The 25,986-nt window shown below is 32.3% G+C and overlaps 1 protein-coding gene across 5 annotated transcripts in view; it reads left to right on the forward strand.

The window, feature by feature from the left end:
* USP15 (ubiquitin specific peptidase 15) overlaps positions 1-25,986 on the forward strand; it is a 118,210-nt gene that overhangs the window by 65,827 nt on the left and 26,397 nt on the right. For 2 of the 5 annotated variants that reach the window (XM_046012260.1, XM_046012262.1), the window contains exons 7-8: positions 4,368-4,454; positions 9,228-9,372. In XM_046012260.1, the coding sequence (XP_045868216.1) occupies positions 4,368-4,454; positions 9,228-9,372 (232 nt within the window). Of the gene's footprint in view, positions 1-4,367; positions 4,455-9,227; positions 9,373-24,208; positions 24,355-25,986 lie in introns of those variants that run through there. The other 3 variants (XM_046012264.1, XM_046012261.1, XM_046012263.1) reach the window with 3 other exon arrangements.

Genomic DNA, 25,986 nt, shown 5'->3' on the forward strand with positions numbered 1-25,986 from the left:
CTATTTTGTTTCTTAAATTCCACATATGAGTGAAATCATGTGGTATTTGTCTTTCTCTGACTTATTTCACTTAGCATAAAACCCTCTAGCTCTAGCCACATCATTGCCAATCACAAGGTTTCATTTTTTATGGCTGAGTAATATTCCATTGTATATTTATATATATTTATTTATATATAGAATATATATATACAGGTGAATATAAATTTTTATATATATGTATATAGAGAGAGAGTATATATATACAGGTGAAATTATAAATGTGTAGGATTTGCTTTAAAATAGTCCAGCAAAAACATGGGGAGAGGGAGGTCGAGGGAATAAAGATAAAACGAAAGTGGCAGGATGTTAATAATTTTTGAAGCTGAGTGTCTGCTACTGGGTACATGAGGACTTGTGTAAGTTTGGAAATTTCTATAATAGGTTGAAAATAAAAATGGGTTGCAAATTTGGTACTGGGATTCATAATGGCTGAAGAAAAGTAACAAATTTTATTTTTTAAAATATTTGTTTATAAATAATACTAAAACTCATTTTGGTATAAATAATATTTTTTTGAAAAATAATCTTCAAAGCAAAATAATTACTGAGAAGAGTAGAATTGTTTTAAATTTTTGAAATTTCTTTAGTATCTGACTAAACAGAAGACAAATTCTCAAATGTGCTTATGCATTCACTTTATTGTGAATATTGTTTGTATTGAAGTGCATAAATAAAACTCAGTTTCACAAAAATACGTAGTTAGAACCCAGACAGGTATTTTCAGATAATTGATACCACATCAGAACTTGACTAGCGGTAGTTTAATGATGAAAATTTAATTGTGATGTGGAATCTGAAACCACATCAGTGAACTTTTAATACTATTATGTTAAAATCTATCATGTGTACTTGATGCAGTTGGAAAAATATTCCAAATCAGATAGTATCCTCTTCATCATATAGTATTTTTTAATCACATTTCTTAAAACATCACCAATCTTGGGGCACCTGGGTGGCTCAGTGGGTTAAAGCCTCTGCCTTCAGCTCAGGTCATGATCCCAGGGTCCTGGGATAGCGGGGAGCCTGCTTTCCCTCCCCTCTCTCTCTGCCTCTCTGTCTCCTTGTGATCTCTGTCAAATAAATAAATTATTTTAAAAAAAATCACCAATCTTACAAGGAAAGTCTTTAAATAGTGGGAAGCTATCAAGACTCACAGGCAAAGTCAAGTTTTCCAGAATTCTCTTTTTTGTTTGATCACTTGAATGTTATCATGGGCAACAAATACTTTCAGTTTTTTTCCTTGAAGTTACAGTCTTCCTTCATTCATTTTTGAGATGTCTGCCAGATAGCCTTTATGTGGAAGAGTGATGCAGTGAAGAGAGTTCTGCTTGATTCGAATATTTACACAAGTGTTTTTCCTCATGACAATCGTTACTTCAGTATAGAATGGATGTGCTCTATGCAAACTTCCCAGTTTGTCACATAATATTAAAGAGAAGTGTATTTAAGGGTTAGGATTTAATAAAATCAATATTTTTTTTTATCTTTTTAGGTGGCTATTCTTTTTTTTTTTTAATCTTTTTTTTTTAAAGATTTTATTTATTTATTTGACAGAGAGAGATCACAAGTAGGCAGAGAGGCAGGCAGAGAGAGAGGAGGAAGCAGGCTCCCTGCGGAGTGGAGAGCCCAATGCGGGGCTCGATCCCAGGACCCTGAGATCATGACCTAGCCGAAGGCAGCGGCTTAATCCACTGAGCCACCCAGGCGCCCCTAAGGTGGATATTCTTAGTGAAACTGTTTTCTTCACTGTAAGGAGTCAGTGAAAATACAGTGACTCTAGTATATAATTTGATGCTGCTGCTTTAACTCATGCTAAGGTATCAGCAGTTTGACCCACCATTGTTTTTGCATTATCATTGCAAATACCCACCCAGTGAAAAGGTCAACTAACACTTAAGTAACACCTTTTTATTATTATGCAAGTGGTTTTGACCTCATAGATGGGCACACAGAAAGAATCACAGGGCCTTCTGACTGTTCTTTGAGAACCACTTCCTAAACATCCAAGACATTTTGCCCTTGCCTATCATGTGGTCTTTGCCCCAGCCTTTATTAATTTTATTAATGTGGTCTCCTAAATGATCTCTCAGTCTCCTTTCTCTTTCTCAAGAATTACCTTTCTAGAGTACAAATCTGATTGTGTGGTTACCCTTTTAAACTCTTTCAGCATGCTCAGTACAATAGAATAAGATCTACTAAATTATTTATAGAACATCAAAGTTCGTTTATTATCATGCCTACCTTCTTAATTTCTGTTCTTGTCACTACTTGTTTTCTACTCTTTAAGCCAAACTGAATTTATTGCTAATTCCCTGAACACATCTTCATTTCTACAGTCCCATATATTTGCATGTGCTGTTCCTTCCACCTGGAATACTCTCACTTCCAGTGTCCACCTATCCCTGCAACTCTGCACATCATTTTAAATCACCTCATGTTACTACCCACAAAACTTTATATTTTAGTTTTAAAATTTCTATAGGACTTTAAAATGTTTTATAGTTATTTTGCTTATGTGTTATTTTCTCCCATTAGATTGTGAGCTGTTTGATGTCAGGAACTGTGTCTGTCCTTGTATTCCTCGTACTTACCAAGGGCAAGGCATATAGTAGTCATTTAATAAATGAGTATTTCAGTGAATTTCATAGGAACTTCTAACACTGTCCTTGGATAGAGTTGCTAATGGATAGTAAAAAGGCCACAAATGGGCAGAAAAAGAAAAAAATACATATATATATATATATATATATAATATGCCTGAGCCACTTTATTGAATAACGTAATGAATCTCTATTTCCATAAATTTGACTATAATTAAAATTCAAGAGAACATTTCAGTTTATTTCTGTTTCTGAAAAGGTGAAGTGAATTAAATTGTAGGTAAATGGATCACGTTTTGAAAAATTAACGTCCTTAGTTCATTATAACTCTTTTCTCTAATAAATAAGGGGTTTTTTTTCTTTGATAACAGCATTCTTAATATGAAGGCAAAAATGCCAGGATACTTCTGTATTTCTATTACTATTTAAAAACTACTACCATAAAATATTAAGATAACCTTTTAAATGTGTCCTTTACATTGTTTTATATTAAAACTTGGTTAATTGTGTCTTACGTTTTGATCTTAGTACAGTAAAATAATATCTTACAAGGTTTTCTGTCAGAAAGGCATCTAAATAGAGGTCTTACTTGGTATAATCTACCTAAATACAACCTGTATCAACAACAACAACAAAACTCCTTTAAAATAAAAAATTTTTACCAAGATTTCATAATGTATAAAATTTTCAAAAGTTAAAAACTTTTATGTGTAAGAACTGTTACTGCCCACCATGTATTCTGCATAATGCATTGCAAGTATATAGATTAGGTGTAATCCAAATCACCTAAAATTTGTAGACTTCAAGCAGATTTTGTAGATCATACTTCCATTGACCATTTCACTGTTCATTAGCACCTGATTAAAAGAAATAAAATAATTTTTAAACTAATCACTTTGGGCCTAATTTAGAATTTATGATGAATGAGATACTAGACTGACAGCTTTTTGTAGCCAATGGCCTGGATGTTGCCTAATAAATTAAAATTGTTTACAAAATTACAAGGGAAATTAAATACTTAGGAGACCTGTTAAGTATTTTAACGTAATCATTCCTGTGTAATGAGTTTGTTGATTATAAATCATGCCTTTAAAGCGTATTGGTTGCTTAAAAGCTATTAGTAATTGAAATTTCTCCGAAAAGATTCTGAATTAGTGAGGTGTGTAATATATAGTCAGATGTATATCTTTTCAGTTTTTGCAGCAGTAACTTTGGCCAAAATTACTTCTCAAGATTATGTTTTGAAGTTCTTCTATGCTATTGTATCCCTGTTGCCTCACATTTTAAAGAACTGGTAAATCCTTGGATCTCTCTTTCAGTGTTGTGTATAAGTAAAATGAAATGGTACCTACTGAGATACAAATTGGATTTCATTTACATGCTTCCTTAAAAAATTGATATTTTAATTCTACCGATTTAAGGAAATTATTGTAAAATACTGAAAATGGTTACCTGAACTCAGAAATGAGTATATTAGTCAGTAGATTTATAGGAATAATAAATATCAGGTTGTATATTTAATTTGATAAATTTCTTTTGAAAATCATTCCCTTTTGTACCAATACATAGGGAGTAAAAAAACAAAGGTGATAGTGATTTTGCTCATGAATCTGTTTTCCAGCATTCATTTACTACATACATTGTCATCTGTTTTTTTCTTTATTTCATAATTAATTTCAAAATTCAGCATTTTTTATCTAATTTAACATTTTCATATTTTTAAAGGTCCCCAGGTGCATCCAATTTTTCAGCTTTACCAAAGATCTCTCCTTCATCTCTATCAAATAATTATAACAACATCAACAACAGAAAGTAAGCACTGAATCTTAAAAACTCTTTGTATAATTGATCGCCCTATTGTGGTTGCAAAAAATCTCTTGTATCTAAAACTTAGGATAAAAGTCTTAATGCATTCAAATTGAATTTTTTTAAATTACTGATCAGTTCTTCTAGGAGTAATTTTACAAGAAAGCACTATTCTAAACTTCTTGATTTAATACATCTACTACAATAATCCACTAAAAGAGAATTAAAGTACTTTCAGAATTTTACTTTTTAAACACTAACTGTTGAAAATTTATATAGAAGTCTGTTAGAACTCAATTTTTTAGTAAGAGTATAAATTTCAGATGTCATTTGAGAGCTAGATATATAATCACCTACAATACGTAGTTGTTTTTTTTTCTTAAGTATATATCAGTGATTCTCACCCAGAAAGCATACACAAATTTTTATGTTTATCAAAAAGGCAATCACTTTTTCTTTAAAAACGTTAGAGAAACAATTCCCTTGCCCCATCATGAATAATATTCAGATTCTCAGAATTTATAAAAGTTACATGAAAGTGTATGCTATATTGCCATAGAAAAAGGTTAAAAATCACTTGGGCTTTACTGTAATGTCTGACATGGGTATATTACCTTGAAAATTGTCATGGTTTTTATTTTATAGAAAAGGATAAAAAGAAAGCTTTTGTTATTTGTAATAAGGGAAGAACTTTAATCTAGAGACAATTACCCTCTTATTATTTCTTGAATATATACATTACATTGTGGTTTGTTTTTTAGGATAATTGTATGTAGTTTTCCTTTTTTTTTTTTTTTTAATTTGCCCTACTTGTCCAGTTCATAAACGGCATCTGATTTCCCAAAGAGTAAATTTGAAAAGACTAAAGCTACTTGTGAAATAATTTTTAAAATAACATCATTAATTGAATTTATAGGTTTAATTAATTTTCCCTGAAAATTCATATCTGGGATGGAGAGAAGGCTTGACAAAATGATAGTTTAAGACTTCCTATGGAAGTAGCATAATTTCTTTAATTAAATGTAAAATGGGTAGTGACCTTTTTTAGATTAAGTGCATTTTTGAAATGTCATGTATGTGGAGATACTCTACAAGTACCAAAGTATATACTAAAATCAGTAGTTATGACTTAAAAGTTTATGTGACATTATTTATAAATTCAATATAATAAATAAATATATTATTTATTTATTAAATAAATTATTTATAAATTCAAGACTTGAATTAAACTGATACATTACTAAGATAAAATTACTAAGATACATTACTAAGATAAAATGTTTTCACTTCCAGAAATAAGGATATTGGTCATAAAGATAACAAAGTATACTTAGAATTATTTCATATAAATTTAATAAAGCTTTTATTAAAGACTTAATGAGTCAATTGTTTATCCTAATGTAGTAGTTTTACCTCCTACTCTATACAGTTTTTGGTTTTGCCTCAATTATAATTTAAGTTCATTTTTAATGTGTGCCAGTTCCTTTTTTTGTTCCCTGCATTTTTTTGTCTTGCTGCATTTGCTTTGATATAACGCTGTCTTTGAAAAGTATTTTTAATGTATTTATTGTCACAATTCTTGGCATTCCACGTCAGAGCACATTTCTATTTTTATGTTAATTCATTTAAAACTCTTTTATTTGAAATGGAAATGACTCCCTGTAAGAGATTAAACTATGAAAAAGAACTTGATTTTGGAGATTGGCAGAGCTAGCCAGCCATATGGCTCTTTGCAAGTTACTCGCTGAAAGCATCATTCATTAACTGCAAAATGAGCATAATTATAGTTATGAGAATTAAATTATAGATTTATAATACAACGTCAAATATAAATGCTAATTGAAAAGTCAATCTGAAATTTGTATAGAAAGATGGGGCTCAATTTTACCAAAAAATAAGTTACTTTTTTCAATGTATCTTCATTTAGGGTGATAGATTTATAATGCAGAATTAACATAGTATAATACTAAAATTCCCATTAAGATTACAGGCATACTTATTTATTTATGCAAAACAGCACGGCCACAGAGGATAAGGACAAGCTTGTCACCTTTAGGAAAAAAAGTAGTCATAGGCCTAGGTTTCCATGTATTTTGTTGGAAGCGTTTTAAGAACTCCTGGTTTTGGTATTCTCCATGACTTACTTTAATATTTGATTTAGGAAGCACATAACATGTGGGTTATAAGTAGCCAGTCAAGATAGTGTTAAAATATTTTGAATTTATCAGTTTTTATTATTGTCATTGAGCATCTAGACTGTCTCATTCTTTGGGCAGTGCTTGTATTTACTCTGTCACTTAAACTGAAATTTAGATATCTTTTAAGATTCAAATTTTAAAAGACAAAAAAACTGCTTTTGCAATTAAGTTTTTTTTCATTTCTCAGTAAATTAAAATCCCTTTCCCAGCAAATTCCATCCTGTTGCCACTAAGAAGAGGAGAGCTTCCAGCATCCATTTGTGTTACTTGTGGCAGACAAGGCTATATGAATATATACTTAAGGAATAAGCATGTAAATGTGCTTTTTTAGTCTTTTCACTTGCCTCTGGGGGGGGGGAGTGAGCATGCATTTTTAAAGATTTTATTTATTTATTTGACAGATAGAGATCACAAGTAGGCAGAGAGAGAGAGAGGAGGAGGAAGCAGGCTCCCTGCTGAGCAGAAAGCCTGATATGCGGCTCAATCTCAGGACCTTGGGATCATGATCTGAGCTGAAGGCAGAGACTTTAACCCACTGAGCCACCCAGGTGCCCCAACTCTGCTCAAATTTCATTTTAATTTTATATCTGGTATATGTGTGGGGTTTTTTTAAAATGTGGAGGATGTGTAGAAAATGCAGGCCTTTCATTTTTGTATGTAGAGACCTTGATTTTAAGCACTTCTTATGGAAATAAAAGAAAAACAGGACTTAGTTTTTGTTACCTGTCCTCAAAGTTAGATTTAAAAGTCCAGTCATCGGGGTGCCTGGGTGGCTCAGTGGTTTAAGCCGCTGCCTTTGGCTCAGGTCATGATCTCAGGGTCCTGGGATGAGTCCCCGCATCGGGCTCTCTGCTCGGCAGGGAGCCTGCTTCCCTCTCACTCTCTCTGCCTGCCTCTCTGCCTACTTATGATCTCTCTCTGTCAAATAAATAAATAAAATCTTTAAAAAAAAAAAAAAAAAGTCCAGTCATCAATCACTGAAAGAACATATCGGTGTCTTACATTTTAGTAGTTATTGGGAATATAAAATATGAATCATAAGGTTAGTAATCTACCAGAACAAAAAGGTGCTTGAGCCTATTTTTTGTTTTACACTTTTTTTTTTTTAGTTTAAAACAAGTGAATATAATTACAAGTCTAAAAGTTCTAGAATAGAATTGATCAGGTTGCATTTCTTTGTGCCCTCCCTTTTTTTTTTTTTAAAGTATCAGGATAATTTGCTTTTTTGAGTCTGGGAACTGGTCTTTTTGTTTGTGTTATGGGTATGTTCTTAAATTATATGAAAATATTAGGTTAGCCTTGTGTGTATAGTTTTGGGTCGAGGTGGGTTTGTTTTACCTGTGAAGCTTGAGTGGGTGTGTGTGTGTTTACTAAAGGCTTTGTTGTAACTGGCAGTAATACAGTTCTCTTAAACTGTTATAATAATAAAGTGATAGTATAGAAGCTACAGTAGGAAATATTTGAAATTATAAGTAAAAAATACTTTTTAAAAAAGAATACCAGGAATAGATTGTAGCTAATTGAGATTATCAGGGTTATTGATTCATCATGTTTATTTGTAACACTGTATTCTTTTATTTGAATTGTGACTTACTTTTAGTATGACCTTGATTCTCATTCATGTTTGCTCTCATGAATAAAAAAAGTGATGATTGAGAGTATGGCTTTGAATTATATCTAATGTGTCCATTGTAAATATTTTATAAGATAACCTATTAAAAATTAAGGGAGAGTTCATCCTTTCCCACAAAATTATTGTTTTATTACATGTAGAAAGAAAGAGGGACAGTTTAACTTACTGAGTTTTCTTTGTCCTAAAATTACTCTGATTCTCTAAGGTTGAAAATTATTTGGCTTTTTTTATGATTATTTATTATGCTGATAGTCCAAATTATTCTAAGGTTATATTCATCTAGGTAAAAAAAAAAAAAAAACAAAAACAAAAACTAAATTATTCTAACAAACTAGAAAAAAAGAAAGCAAATACTGGAATGTACTTGCTTAGAATCATTTCTGATCACCCCAGGCTTTTTTCTGCATTTGATTACTAAATTTTGCTGGTCTAGCATAGAAACTATATACAGAATCTTCAATGCATCAGACCAGTGATGTCACAGAGGCCTTGGAAATCTCTGCTCTCACCTGTAGCTAAAGTACAACTCCTCCTGTTTCTACTGTTCTCATTCCATTACAGTAGCAGAATGTAAAAGAGACATAAATGAGATGATTTATTGCTGCGGGTGGTGTTTAAAATCTGAATGTTTTAAATTTGATGGAGCAATGAAGAATGGAGCGAGCTGTGGAGCTGCTCCAGCTAATCAAGGGTAGAAAGATATAATAGTGGTTTGTATTGGTTGGTGTGGCATATGTATGCAGTGATTTTGTTGATTGAATGAGAAGTATCTTAATTAAAGGGGTTATTTTCATTAGGTTCATATCTTTAAAAGTACGAGATAATTTTTTTAATAAAAAAACTTAATGACTGATCACCTATCTCAAATTGGTTTGAAGTACTCTGTTCATATAACTATTTTTTTAATAATTGGCTGCATTATGAAAAATATTCTTTGTTTTCTTCTAGTGTGAAAAACTCAAATTATTGTCTCCCATCATATACTGCTTATAAGAACTATGATTATTCAGAACCTGGCAGAAACAATGAACAGCCAGGCCTCTGTGGCCTAAGTAACTTGGGAAATACGTGTTTCATGAACTCAGCTATTCAGGTAGGTCTTTCCAAAGTGAAATTCACATGTTTTGTGGAAATCAGCAATAAAAGAAGAGTAGAGTTTTATGTATCAGAACATGAGTGTTATATATGTTTTGAGAGTTTCTGTTTTCATGGAAGATTTAAACGTGCATATTTGAATCATTCATTCTAGTGCTAATAGAATATTACCATGTTCCTCAATTAGGTGGCATATGATTAATTACCACATGGTAGAAGATTATCTATCACTTATACGAAGTATAATTTCAAACAGAAAAGCTAGGCTCTCTGAAAAGAGAAAAAAAGTGAGATCACTCCTTTATATTTTCAGTACAAGTGTCATGCTTTTTTTGGACATTGGTGGGACTCTTAGAGACTAAATCTTTTATGGTCACCAGTTCTTTAACTCTAAATAAATTTATTTTTAAATCCTTTTTTTAACCTTCATGTGAAATTTAAGATTTTTTTAATGAGAAAATTTTATGAACTTCCTTTTGCATACATATTTTAACAAATCACTTTCCCTTAAAGATGTTTTTAATTTGGGGATATAATTGATCACTGCTCCTTTTTTCCCTTTATCTCTTGATGGAGCTTCCCTTTTCTTCCTGCTCTGTGTAAACCCTTTTACAGCTTATTGAATGTTTATGTCTTTGATTGACTTTGAAGTAATGAGATCTATATATTTCTTAATATCAGTGTCACTAATTATAAAATTAGAAATGGTTATTTTATTTTCTTTTTACAAATAAAATTCTGTACTTCAGAAAGTCCAAAATAATGGTATACTATTTTTGATAGTTCAGTTTTATCCTTTGGGGGGGGATCCTTTTTTTGTTTTGGAGTGTTTTTGTTTTTTGAAAATTCAGAAATTTTATTTTTAAATCTGTAATTCTCTGTTCTCAATTCATATTTTAATACTGAATCTCCTATGCCTAGGAGGCATCCTCCAAAGATAGTAGATTAAATACAGAGTATGGATTAATTAAGGACATTATTACAACTCTTTTTCTGTATCTGAAAATAGTATAGGACTTTTCACCATCCAAAATCCAAAATTCTAATAATTCCTTTTGTACATTGGCATTAATATATTTGTCTCCTAAATTAACAATTGTCTTTACAGTATTCTTGGGAAATTAATATTTGTCATAATTGTCTAGACCAGGAATTGGCAATCTTTTAGAAATGCCTAAGGGATATAATTACTTAATTTCTGATTTCTTGGTTTAGAGTTGATCCACTCAGAAGATAGCCTTTATGCTCAAGCAGATACTGTGTAGAGTTCATAAACTCTTCCTTTAAATCTTTGATGATTAATTTATGCTTTCATTGTGAATTACTTTATTCAAAATGATTTTTCTAGGATCCCAGTGCTAGTTAAATAAACAATTTTTAAAAATTTTTATCTTTATATTTCTGGGAGAAGAGAAAAGGAACTCATCTGAGAAGAGCAAGCCAAAACGTACTTTTATTCTGGCAGCTATTTAAATAACAAAGTAAAATGTGTGGGTGCTAAGCTTTCAGAGACAGGAACAGGCCAGACAGATTGTAATTTTATTTGGATATCTGTTGGACTATTCTACCTGACCACAGAAAAACATCTTTAGTACCATCTCTGGAAGATGTTTTATATAAATGGTATGTCAGTACCAGAAAACTCTTCTTGTATCACCAAGTTGTATTAATTTTTAGATCACTCCTATCCTTGCACTGCCAAAATTATTTTGGTTCTAGACACTTTCTGAAACTTGAGAGGGTTTTTTTGTGGGGGGGGGTGGTTAATCTAAAACCAATCTTGGTGCTTTCTTATAAGGATTAAGAAAATACTTTAACAGCATAGGCATTAAATTTGAGATGGTCATTAGAGAACAAGAGTTCATGTTCATGCTAATCATTCAGAAGTGGCTCTGGCTTTCATTCAAACTGAATTCCTTCTAAGGGATTATTAAGTTCTAGTTTCCTATGCCTTTGATACAGACTTAGTAGTGTTTTGTCTCCGTAATGTTAACTATAATTCCTTAAAAAATGAGTATTAAAATTAAATCTTTTAATCACTTATGTTGGGCTAGATTTGGCATTTGTTAGACTTTCTTATATATGTTTAAGGTGTCAGAAAATTCATTCTATTAGTTATTGCCTCACTTCAAAACTATTATAATAAGTTTATAAATTTAATGTTGATCCTCTCAATATATATCGCCTTTACATGTTCCATTTTGACTGAAATTAGAGCCATGAGGGTGATAGTTTGTTACTTTCTGGTATTAGTCATAAAGTAAGAAAAATTTTAGATGAAAACTTCAAGGGGGGGGGTTTACATTTTAAGCAGTGGATATTATTTCATGTCTGTGTCTTGGCTGGAAACTGTACTTTCGCTGAAATTAAAATCTCTGATCACCTTGGGCAAGAGAAAAAAATGAGTTTTTATTTTTGCTACTTTTGACTTTTAATTCAAATCCACAATTAGAAAAGCTAATACTTCAGTTTTATTTTCTTAAAGCTTTTATGATTTTTGATTGATTTAGATATTCACTCTGAAGCTGAGAATTCATCATTAAAGGGAATACAAAATGATGTCAGTAGGCTTTATCCCTGTTTCATGAACATGCATGTAAGTCGTTAGGTCCACAGTGAAAGGGGTTAAAGATAACTAATAGAGTAGATTCTTTTTTAAAATAATTTTTTAGATAGTTTCCTCAATTATCCTTTTTTTTCAAGTTTCCTTATAACTTCTCTGAAATTGAGGATAATTCATGAGCTTCAGAAAATATCACTACTGATAATTTGGATTTTATTATACTTTCTTATAGTCAATAATTCTTAAAAAAATACGTAGGCATTTTAATACCCTTGGGCAGTATAATTATTGATATGCCAAAAAACTTTTTGTGGAAAGCATACCTTCTTTTTGTATGTGAGAATGGATTATGCTTATTAACCCATCAGTAGCCTTGAGGTAATGAAATCTTTTGACTACTTATAGTTAAAAACTAAGTGGCACCAATCTGAGTCTGATTTTAATATTATTAGTCTTACTATTTAATTATATTAGTATTCAAAATTTTCTCTGATGTAATGGTATGAATGAGTATTAAACTTTTTTGATGAGAATAGTACTGTTATATAGTTTTAATTTATTAAGTTAATATTTATTGAATATGAAACATATGAGACACTTTTGGACACAGATCGTGTGTCCATGAAGATTATAGTCTAGATACTGTGGTTTTCACACTTTTTGCCTTTTAGTAAGGACATCTCTTTTTAATTATTACTATGAAAAGTTTGATTTTATCCTCAATATTTAAAGAGAGTTAGCAAAGTTGCTTTGGTTGGGTAAAGGGTATAGAGTCCCATCTACTGTCTCTTACTTTCCTTAATGGCCGTGGAAGCATTCTCATGGGATCCCAGGACTCTAAGAAACAGTCTAAAAACTATAGTATAGAAAGAAAAAAGAAAAGAACACAATAAAAATTGACAATACAGATTAGGAGCACAGCTTATGGAGTTATACTGCCTGGATTGAAAACATGTCTCTCTTATTTATTATCTGTGTTACCCTATAGAAGTCATTTCACAATTCATTTTTCACATCATATGAGGAAAATAATGGGATCTGTATCTTGGGAATTTTGTGGGGATTAAATGAGGTGAAGAATATAAAGCCCTTAGGATATTGACTAGCACATCAAAATCAGTAGGGAGTAGGTTGATAATTTTGTCTTGTGTTGTTTTGTTTCAATTAAAGGAGCTAAGCACAGTAACCGGAAAAAATCTAATTTTGATAACCGCTGTTTTTGTTCTCCTTTTCTGGAAGTCTCATTTCACTTGGCTTGTACCTAGTGAATGAAAAAAGAACTAATCATATTTTTAATTCTTTTTCAATTGCAATAATGGCATTTATCATCTCCATTTTTGAACTGTTATAGTTTAACTCTCCCCGGGCAAACTAGTAGGCAAGGAATACAGTAATGTAGAACTGTTTGTGCATATTCAATCTTCAGAGAACACAAAATTCATGATTTCAGGTTATCCCTGGCCTCAGCCTCCTGAGTAGTTGTGATTGCAGGCATACACCACTAAGTCCCAGTGGTACAAATAAGTTAACAAAATAGTTTTCTAATGCCCTAAATCTTTGAGAAAATGTCTAATTTTAAAATTTGCATTATTGGAGGTAATTTTAATTAGCATCAGTTGAGTAGATTCAGGAGCACTCCAACCCTTGTCTTTTTCATTGTCAAGGCCTAGGAGGCTCATGATTGGCTTCCTGGAAGAAGCAACTCTGCAGATGGATTTGAAGCAGGGGAGTGATATGGTCTTTTCCACTGGAAAGCAGCATGGCGTAAGATGGTTGTTTTCAAACTCTTTACTTGGAAGTATTAGGGCTCTAGGAAGTCATTGAAAAAAATGATAGTAATCAAGACTCTGTTCATTATTACTGTCATACAGTGTAAAATCAGTTGGGATTCCAAGCATTTTTAAGTCAGTTTTTTTTCTTAATGGTCTGTTGGATTAGGAAAAAATCTATTCAATCTCTTCAGTAAGTTCTGAAGAATGTTAAATAGAAAGCTTAAAGCTTTTTTAAAAAAACTTAAAAGAGAATGAGTAATGGTATACCGAAATAACATTTTTTTAAGAAAGTAGGTTCTTATTATATTGTAAAACAGTGGAAAAGTCATTACTAAAACTATTCATTTCTGTGTTGTAGTCCTTTATCATTTGCATATGATTAAATTTAATGCTGTTCTGCTATCACCCTGAAACACTCTTTTTGCATTTATTGGAACACCAATTCTTAGAAGTCCAGATAAACATGGAGCTTTCTAATTTTATTCAAATTAACCAAATTTATAATTTAAAAATGAAAATAGTTTTCATCAAAAAAGGAATCAATTAGCCCTTGAGACATAAGAATTTTAAAAAATAGTTTAGGATTTTGAAGAAAATGACTTACTGAGAATATAGCTAAAAATTCAAATACTTCTTCCTAGGGCAGGCTTTCTAAAAACTATAAATGACATACAACATTATATTAGTGTTTGTATACCACATAGTGATTTGATGTTTTTATACATTACAAAATGATAACCATGATAGAAGTAATCACCATCTGTCACCACACAAACTTATTATAAAATTATTAACTATATTCCCTGTGCTGTATTTGACACTAATCCAGGAAATTAAACTCAGTTATTTGAGTGTCTATATTATGTGCCAGAAATTACATGGCACTATCATCAAAAATGTTTAATCATCTATTAAATGACAGCTCAATTGGGTCTTCTTTCCATTTTGATCAATGTAAAGAAATGGAAACGGCCTTACTTATACTAGAGCCATTCACTTTCTCAGTACAGGTGCTAATATTTTTACTTTTCCCTTTGTTTGAACTAGGGTAGGAGAGAAGTATTCCTTCTTTTAGAAAGAGAAAGGGGGCTGGAAAAGCAGAACCTGAATTCTCAGGCATATTATTTTGGAGAAGAGTATATATATCATAGTTCTCTAAGAAATAATTTTTCATAACTGGGGGAGAAATGGTATCTCTAAAAGCATAACTTGCACCTATGTAACTTGGCTGTTTGTGATTTCTTGTCATGAAGACATGCCTTTCTTAAGACCAAATACTGAAGGAAATAATCTTATTTGTTCGTTCTTCACATTTTCTGAATTAATATACAAGTATCTCTAGAATTAATGCCTCTATTTCTGAATTAGTATAGACTTTAATGTTTTATCTGCCCCCTAATTCTGTAATAGGGAATGACATGAATATAGATTAGAGAAAAATGCAGGGATTATTTTAAGGAGTTGTAAATAATTATACCTGATTCTAATACAGAATTGTTTTTACATTACTCTGGCAGATCAACACCAATTTACATACACTTACTAGGTAGGATTACTTATAGTGATTATACCTTATGACAGCAGTTAATATAATCAGACTGAGTATCGATTTTTTTAAGATTTTTTTTTTTTAATTTTTAAGTAATCTCTACACCCAACATAGATCTTGAACTCACAGCCCCGAAATTGAGTCCTAAGTTCCACCAACCCAGCCAGGAGCCCCTCTTGTATTGATTTTAGTAGTTGTTTAAAGGATATTTATTTGTAGATGATATTTATTTGTAGCTAAAGGAAAATGTAAGGAGCGCCAGGGTGGATCAGTTGGTTCAGCATCTGCCTTTGGCTCAGGTCATGATCCCCAGGTCTTTGGATCAAGTCCCTTGTGGGGCTCCTTGCTCAGCGGGGAGTCTGTTTCTCTCCCTCTATCACTCCTCCCTCCTTGTGCGCATTCTATTTCTCTCAAATAAATAAATAAATAAAATCTTTAATAAATAAAGGAAAATGTAAGAAATGTCAGTCTGTAATTTATAATGATAACTACACATTTGTTCCCCTCCAAAAAAAAAAACCACCAAAGGGAACATGGTTCCAAATTTACTTCTATCACCCAAAAATCAAACAGTTTATTTTCTGGACATCAAAATGCTTTCTATGATCTATTCCCTCCCTTATTAAATATACACTAATATTCAACACTTTAATAATTAGAAGATTCTAAAATATGTCAGGTTAATATTCTAAATTTAAAGTTGCTATTACTGAATAGTGTCACTAGGAAAGATAGGATATTGGTGTGATAGAGCCTTAAAAAAGGGAAAGGCACACTAAATCCCTCTTAAGGGCTTATTTTATTGACTTTTTGTTTGTTTTAATGTATACATTTAAATTCTAGTCAACTGAGGCTGTGCTTTATTTATTACTAAAAAGTTCCTAATCTGTTGGACTTTTTTTTTCCTTTTGATGTCATTTATCTTTAAATCACCTTTCTAGGGGCACCTGGGTGGCTCAGTGGGTTAAGGCCTCTACCTTTGGCTCAGGTCATAATCCCAGGGTCTTGGGATCCAGCCCCGCATCAACCTCTCTGCTCAGCAGAGAGTCTGCTTCCTCCTCTCTCTCTGCCTGCCTCTCTGCCTGCTTGTGATCTCTGTCTGTCAAATAAATGAATAAAATCTTTTTTTTTTTAAAAATCACCTTTCTATTTTAGTTTGTGAGTAGAAATAGTTTGTGATTATGTTTATTGCTCATGAACAATTTCATTAATGTCACTTTGCAAATAATTGCTTAGTTCAGTATTTTAATACTATATTTATGGAAACCAGTTACTAAGTATTATCAATCAGTCCTTACGGTGATTTGTAAATTATGCTATACTGGGTAGGGAGGGGCTCAGTGAGTTGGTTCTGAAAACCATTGCTTAATTAATAATATTTAAAATAAATTACTTGGGCGCCTGTGTGGCTCAGTTGGTTAAGCAACTGCTTTCAGCTCAGGTCATGATGCTGGAGTCCCAGAATCAAGTCCCACATTGGGTTCCCTGCTCAGCAGGGAGTCTGCCTCTCCCTCTGGCCTTCTCCGCTCTCATACTCCCTCTCCCTCTCTCATTAAAAAAATAAACAAACAAATTTTAAAAATGACTAATTCTCAAAGTCATATTAAAAAATTAGCAACCCAGTAATGAACCTGCAGCCTCTAAGAACAGCACTGCTCTTCTTTACATAGTGCAGGTTTTTCATATCATTGTCACTTTCTTAATTTCCTCGTCTTGGAGGTCTGTCATTTAAGGTATAAGGTACCCTTATTTTACTGATGAGAAAATTGAGGCAAGGAAGGTTTAAGTGACTTTTCATTCACTAGGACAGGTTAAAAGATGAATTAAAACTGAGTTTTTATTCAAATATTCTGAGATGATGTGTCTTTTTAAAATATACTTGTCAACTTGTAAGGAATGCATAAAAGTGTTTTATTGTGGTCAAATATACTTAACAAAATTGACTGTTTTAATCATTTTTAAGTATATGTTTCAGTTGCATTAGATACATGCAGATTATATAGTCATTAACAGTGTTTTTATGTTTATTTCAAATATATGGCCCCTTAACACAAGATGCGCCCCTGAAGTACTATAACTGTTGTACAGATCAAAACAGTTTCCTAGGAAGTTATAAACACTCTTAACTCATTTAATAGTAAGAGTGTTCAAAACATTTTAAGAACTCCTTTTGGAATTACATTCCTTTTTCATAACATCACCGGTGGGTGTTTTTCTTGCTTTGATGATGAAGTTGATTTTCAAAAACCTGAAGTTATTCAGAGCATTGTCCTCAGAATATTATAGGCAATCAAGCTGGGTAATTTTTTTTAAATCAAATATACTTATGAAGTCATCCATTCATTTACTCAGCACTTAGTTACTGAGGGCCTACTAAGTTCCTTTCACTCTCATAGGTACTAATTACACCATTGTAAACAAAACAGTATCTGTTTTCATGGAGCATAGTCTAGTAGAGAAGATAAACATTAAATAAACTATGAATTATGCTAAACATCATCAAGAGGAAAACTGAGGTGCTCTGAGTAAATAACAAGAACTTGGAGAGTACCTGCTTTATACTGGGTGTCTTACTCTCCAGAAGTAACATTTGAGCTATGACCAAAGAATGGGTATGAGTTAGGCAGGTGAAAGTTGTAGTTAGATGGAGCAACAAAATGTGCAGTGCCTCTAGGACAGGCAAGTTTGAGGGACCACACAGTGAGTAACCTGTGGAATAATATTTGAGGGGGAATGGTATAAAATCAGTCAGAACCTTGTCTACTCCATATACAGTAGAAACTGCCTTTGCAGCATTCCATACATGAATCATGACCACCTCACATGGTGTGTGTATGTGTGTGTTTGGGGTTTTTTGTCAGTCTGCCTTCGCCTACTTCAAGCACACACACGCATGCATGCTCGCACACACACACATGCATGCTCACACACACACTTCGTGAGCTCAAGGCCTTGGTTTTACTCACTGCTATAGCCCCATTTATCTGTCTGCCTCCCCCCCACCTCTCTCTCTCACACATGCTCACACTCACCCATGCTCTATGAGCATAGGAGCTTTGGTTTAGTCACTGCTCTAGCCCTATTACCTAGAACAGTGTAGACACTCAAATTAATGAAAAACGAGGAAAGTCACATTTGTCTTTAGTTTCTGGCTTGTGCATCATAGTTCGAACCGTTTAATGAAATCAGAGTGATGGTAGGAGGGGCACAATGGCAGAAGTAGATCTGGGGTAGGGAGAAGAATATGAGTTAACTTTAGGCATGTTCATTTTGTGATGCCCATGAAACATCCAAGTTAGATACATCATTAGCAGATGGATATTTTGGTAGGGAATACAGACCAGAGACTTAGGTTAGTAACAGAAATATGGCTGCTTGTAGATGATATTTAAAATCAGGGGTGATTGCATCTAAATGAGGGCATCTGTGAAAAAGAGGTCCCAGGACTAAGCCTCACAGTACAACATTCACGTGGAGGAAAGACACTATTGTTGAAATGGGAGAAAAGAAGATTGTTTGCAAGTAGTTTCGACTTCCATTGTCCTAAAAATACAAGGCCCTGTTATTTGCTAAGAATTAAAGAGTAAGATTGCTTGGCAATACGGAGATCTCATTTGAGGCTGAAGATCATCAATTCAAAACAGTGGAAATGTATTCACTTGAAATTTTCTCTAGCAGTGTTCAGCTACATGGTGCATAGAGTAGATGACTGGGTTCATATAATAAGTCATTGGGTTCATCTAGGGTTGGAGAGAAAAAGGGCAAAGGAATTAAGAGCTACTAAATTAATTTTCTTGTTTTTATTGGGCTAATTTATTTAGCTAAACCAACAAACAACCATTGAGTCTCTACTGTGTGCCAAGCACTGTTCCAGCCAGTAGTAATAGATAGTGTAATGAATGAAAAGGACATATAAATAAATACGATACAGTATGTGTTAGGATAGAAAGCATGATCAGCTAGATGTTGTGGAAGCAAAGAAAAGAGAGTCCTTGGGGCGCCTGGATGGCTCAGTGGATTAAGCCGCTGCCTTCGATTCAGGTCATGATCTCAGGGTCCTGGGATTGAGCCCCGCATCGGGCTCACTGCTCGGCAGGGAGCCTGCTTCCCTCTCTCTCTCTGCCTCCCTCTCTGCCTACTTGTGATCTCTTTCTGTCAAGTAAATAAATAAAATCTTAAAAAAAAAGAGAGCCCTTGGGAAGTAAGGTTTCACCAAAGAGGTGACTTTTGAGTCGAGCCTTGATTTTGTTTGGTAGAGTACATTATTCATAATGACTTCTTTTTTGTTCATTTGGTCATAAAAATAGCAATGGATTACCAGAGGTACAAATATAGTATTATATCTCTATACTTATTCCATATTTTTTTCCACCACAGAAATCTCTACATTAGAAATCTATTTTACCGTAGCAAAAAACACATTGTTTATACATAAATTAAACACATATTGCCCCCCCCCGAATGCTAGATATTGATGCTTTTTCATATGTGTGCCAGTTCTGAAGAGAAGTACCTGATATATTTTGAGCAATGACAATATCAAGAGAATAAGCATATGGTCTCCTAAAGTAATTACATCAATGATGATGTTCATTTGAATTTGAAGGGTTTACTGAAAATCACAGCTTTATAACCATGTCGTGTATAAAATTAAAACACTGTGCCTTCATTTAGAGAGATTTTGCTTTGAATATAAATTGAATCATTGATACACATATTAGTATAATACATATGTGTATATTCATTATGTATAAATGAATATATATATATTTTTTACCGATTTGTTATATAATTGAGGTATTATGAATGATTCTTCAGTAACTGCCCAAGGCCATTCTAAGTATTAAATACAGAAAAAGCTTTCAGTAACTGTTTTTAAAAGAAATTATAAATTTTTTACCAAAATGTTCCTAATTGTTTATAAGAAATTTCTTAATAGTAAAATAGAACATATTTTAAGATTGTTCTTATCCTCACTGAATACCATTCCTAAAGTGTCTGTCTCATCGTGATTATACCACCATCTCCCTGGGGACCTCTGCCATCTTCCCTGAGACTTATTCCATCAAGCATCATATCATTGTTAGAGACTTTTAACCCTACCTCTTCACTGAGTTTCTTTAAGCATATATACATGATCAAGTCTTTTTTCTTTAAGGGATCGGGGAGGATAGAGTGAGGAGGACTCTTGATCTTGAAAATTGAAAATAATGGTCTGTGCTTTCTCCCTATTTTTTCATCTCCCATCCAGTAGTCCTCTGCATCATAGCAATAGTAGTTACAAGCATGGATTTTAGAACCTTGATTGCTTGGATTTAAATCCTAGTTCTGCTACTTGGTTGTATGATCTTGGAGAATAAACTTACTAGTTTCTTCATTTGTTAAATGTAGATAAATTGCTTAAGAATTGCTTGGTACCTAGAAAAGCATATGTAAGTATCAACTACTGTTACAACATTGCTGTGACGGTCATACCACCCCATAGAAATTGCTTTTGATAAGGTCATTCTTGACCTTCTGTTCACAGAGTTCTTTGTAGCCTTTTTACCTTTTAGAAGTTGACATCCACTTTAACAAATCCCAAACCTGTCTCAACCATAATTTTCCCTCCTGAGTTTGCCTCAGTATATAACTATTAGATGGATATTTCTGCCTAGATAATATTACACTTGAGCTAAATATGTCTCCTAAGACCAAACATATTCCCTGAAGAAACCTGATCCTTTTTTCTCACATACTCGCTTAGAGTTGCAACTATCCACCCACTAATCCAAGTCAAAAACTTGAGATTTATTGCCCAAATCCTGTTCATTCCACTACCTCTTAATGTCACGTATACCCTCTTCTCTACATTGTCAGTACACTGTTTCAGTACTTGAGCATCTTTTCTGTGAACTATTGAAATATATCTCTAACTCCTATCTTTGTTCCTTCATTTATCCTTTTCCACTACATTTAGTACACTGATTCCAGAGTAATTGTTTTAAAATTAAAATACAATTATGTTATCTCTTGGCTTAAAACTTGTTTCCTGTCACCTTACGGATAAAATCCAAATGGGACCCTACCTCCTCCTTAGCCAAAACTAGAGGTTCTTGGAATTTGTTAAGTTTCAGACTTCTTTGTGTATACTTGTTTTCTCTTCCTTTTCCCACACCTCTACCTCTGCCCCCTTTCCTCTGTCTCTTTCTTCTGGATAAATACGCATTACGCAGTGAGAATCATGAAAATAGAGACTGTGTTTGATTGTCTTTTATATCCCCAATGTTTAATATAATACCAGATAATAATACATCGGAACAGTGTTTCTCACAGGGTGTCTGTGGATGAGATGGCATGGTTAGCAATAAAATAAGCATAGAAATTAAGCATAAGTGATCTAAAATTTTTCTAGCTATTTGTCAGGGTAATTTTATATCTATTGAATCTCAATAAAAGTGGGGATTTGTTTTTCATATGTCATTTTTTATTTTTTCTAGTGGTTCATTTTTATTGTATTTTATGAAAGTATCAGTCTGTGATGATTTAGAAATTAAAAAAAAAAATAAGTTCTTTCACACAAATGGTTAGAGAAAATTTGTATTAGAAAATATACCAGAAATGCTCAGAACTTGACCTGTAACAGATTGTTATTTCTGAAACTGTCTAAACTCCAAAAGAGCACATTAATTTTAAAAAGAATTATAGATTATAGTATCTATCTTTACTTTTTGAAGCTGAAGAGTCAGAAGCCTACCAATATGTATAAAGTCTAAGAAATACTACAGCTTTAGGCTCCAGCAGCGTAACCAATCTGGTAACTCTTGGATTGGGCTGCCATGTTAATCACAGCTTGGCAGAGAAACCCCCACTACCATGCAGATAGCTTCTTGAATGAGTTCACAGTGAACTGTAGGAAAAAAGCCTTTTAGAACATTATTTTTATACTTTTTATAGAGACTCTTGAAATAATGATCATCTTTTCTTAATATTTGTTGAGTGATTAGATAAATTTAAAGTTCTTTTTTGATTTTAAAAAATAATCAGAAACGTTCATAGTTCATGCTATTTCATGGTATTTAAACTTCTGTTTCAACTCACCTGAAGTATTTATAGTCAGTTATGGGCCTAATGTAATGAAATGATGCAGAGAAGTATATGATATGGTGGTTTCCCTTAACGAATGTAAAAAATCAGTTAAACTTTTTAGAAATTTTCTGCTATCGTTCATGTATGCCTTCACAGGAGAACTAAAATATCACTGAATCACACAATTCATAATACTCATTTATTAAAAAATGTTTCTTTACAGAATATTATGTGCAAGGTACTGAACCACACATAAAATTTTTAAAAACTATTGTTTTTACCCTAAATCCTTTCTCTTGCTTGACTAAAATAGTGGCATTCATTTCACTGTGAGTCATTTTTGTATTATTAAAGGGGTAGAGCAGATATAATAATAAATATTAAAATTGAATTTATACACTTTAGTTCTTTAAAATAAATATAACTTACATTAAAGTTTATTAATGTTATTAGAACCATTAGTTTTTAGCTTGCTTTCTGTAAACTGAATTTTAAACATAAAATCGCTTATTAAATAGCCTGTTACTAAAAAAAAAATTCAGACATTTGCTGTTATAGTCTAGTAGTTTGAAAACCTTAAATACATCTGCCTGAAAATTATAGTATTGTTGTTGGCATAATTATCACAGGAGCTTTCAAAATTTATATTGCAAGTGGATCTTCTATTTTCTACTTACAGCATTTAATATGAATATTAGTGACCTTTACATAATCGTGATTTTTTTAACATTTTAAGATTTACTCACTGCTAGTAACAGGGTAGTCTTTTTGAGAAACTTAAAATTCTCCTCCCTCAATCCTATAAATGAGAGAATAATAAAGCCCTAATATTTCCTTGCTAGCAAACAAAATGTTTCCCATTAATTTTCCTGCTTCCCAGAGCTTTCATAATTCTTCATTGAATTTAAGTAGTGTATGAAGAAATTTTATAGAATTTGAAGGAAAGGGTAACAGCACGAATTATAAATGAAATTTAATTTTATTTAGGTCTTAAGCATAGTCCCCAGATTAATGACATACATTAAAACATTAGAACAATATCCTTGTCCAATTCAAAACTGCTGCCTTTGAAACTATTTTATGTAAAATTTCAATATTTCAAGTTGAGCACATGCCAGTTCTCTCTTCTCTGACTAGTTGGATGGGGGAAAAAACAGTTTAAAGTTTTTTAAAAATAAATGAATTAAAGTTATATCCACTTATATTTTATTTACCTAAATATGTTTTTTAAAGAAAGCTTGAAAAGAGATTGGAAATAGATAAACAAAATAGAGCAGTTATATTTGCTTTCCTAAAATATGTGGAGAAGTTTTAGAATTGATCTCTCAGTTAATGAGATTTACCTTTCCTAGGGAAAAAAGTAACAAAAAATAAAATAAAAATATCTCATTTTAAAAATTTACTTGATGAAGGGGCAGGCTTATATTTATACTTCTTCATGTAAAAGTCTACATCACACTTGTCTGTCTTATCCACCATTTTTTACAGAACTAGAGCCAGTATCCCAGTATTAACAGAAATCTTCAGAATTATACAGTACCTTTTCAGAATGTTTATACTGTTGTCATGACAAAGTGAAAAACAATAGCATGGCACATCTGAAAGTTCTTATTCCATCTAATCTTAAAATCCAAGAAAAAAAAATATTGGGTTATTCTAAGGTTACTTTAACCATGGATTACTTCAGGTTTTATTTTTAAATCATAAGATAAAATGGTTTCTTCATTTTAGATTGGGTTTTAGTATTGGTTAGTTTGAAGGTTTAGCTACCTTTTTTAAAGGGATTGTGAGTGGCATTACATTTTGATCAGTTGCAGAATGAGTTACACAACTCAAAGCTTTAGGTAATCAAAAATTAAGTTTGTTTTCTTTCCTGTTCTAGTTACCGGTTTACTAAAATAGTGAGCATACATGATCACTTGAAAATTGGGCTTCTGGAGCACCTGAACAGAAAGGGAGTGGTTCATATTCAGCATTACAAAAGACAACTTTCTCTTTTTGAAGGGGATTACTTTGGCTATTTTCCAGGTACTGGGGAAATTCCAGATTCATTACAAAGTTATTGGGATGGCTATTAATTATTCATTTCCTAAAATATGTTGATTACAGACTTGAGATTTTGTTATAAGTAGAACTTTATTTCACCTCATCAATTAAAAAATGTAGAAATTTATAGTGAAATACAAAATTGAGACTTACATGGGTCACTTATTTTTTTCAGAGGACTTTAAAAACATCACTCTTATTGATCACAACATATTTAATGGTAGAACTCTGAAAATAATGTAAGAGCAATAGGATTTGTACATGTGTGTATAAGGAAAAGTTATGTGCAGAGCATAGTAGCTTTTCCAACTAATTAAATAATGAAAGAAAATTCATAACCTTACATAATAGTACAATTTTAGATGTGTGGGAATTTATAACTAGAGAATTTTTCATAGAGAATTATTATTTTATGAAATAGTTGAATGATATATGCATTCTTCTTTAAAAATAATTCTTCATGGTGGCAGTGGTTAAAGTTCTATAGTTGAGCCATAATAGCAGAATGTCCACTCAATGAGACATTAGATTATTTAGAAGAATTCTCTTTAGAATTTTTATGTCTAGTTCTAGGTTGAAGATTTGGGGAAGAGTCTTTATAAAAATCTATTTCCAAATATTTTTCCTTTACATATCTTTTACCTACATGGATTGATCTTGATAGTTTGGAGCATTCACAATAGCTGTTTTCCTTCATTAGGAAAGCCTGGTTAGGCACTATTTGGACTTTTGTTTTTGAACTTACACAACTTTCAGATAGGTTATAGTTCTATAATGAGGTGCAATTCAGATCTCTTAGTGTTTTCCTACTGCTCTCAATTTCTCTAAGGACTGCTTCTAAGTCTTTCTGTCATATAAGTTTTCATTCATTCAGCACACCTCTATCAAGGTATGTGTAAGGCATTGTGCTATAGACCCTGAAGTACAAAAGTGAATTAGACATGGACACTGCTCTCAAGATAAGTGCAGTATAAGTAAGGTCAAGGTGTAGAGTTAGCTCAGAGGAAGGAATATTATTCTTCCTTGAGGTGCTGAAGAAGATGTAATGTTTTTAAGAGATACTGAGAGGAGTGTTGAAGAATGAGTAGGAATTTCTTAACAGGGGAAGAGTTTTCTAAGAAAGGGAGGAGAAATAGTACATGCTGAGTTTCAATCTTAACACATTAAACTAAGGGCTAACTATGTCTTAAGATTCCTAATTCAAATTCACATTCAAGAATATTCTTTATTATTTGGAGTTTCCATTTTAAATGCATATCTAAGCACAAGTAGAGAACCACAGAGCCACTTTCAGGAACAGGTGCTTAGCAGTCATGTCTGCTTACAAAATGATTGGCTTGCCACCTAACCCATTCTCATTCCTCATGGATCAACAATCTTTCATATTTGCTTGTATCCTGAGCCTTCCAGTTAACCAACTGGTTGTTTTATCACAAAGGCTAATAAACAAATGAATGCCAAAACTAACATATACTAAATATGAAATTCAGTCTTTTAATCCTTAGATCTTCAATCGCTTTTGTCAGTTTCACACATTATTAACTTGCCTAGGAATCATAAAAAATATTTAAGTATCGAACTATTTAGCCTAGTTAACAAGTACATTTTTGCTTG

Source organism: Meles meles, chromosome 7, assembly GCF_922984935.1.
Source record: "Meles meles chromosome 7, mMelMel3.1 paternal haplotype, whole genome shotgun sequence".
In the NCBI taxonomy this organism is placed as follows: domain Eukaryota; kingdom Metazoa; phylum Chordata; class Mammalia; order Carnivora; family Mustelidae; genus Meles; species Meles meles.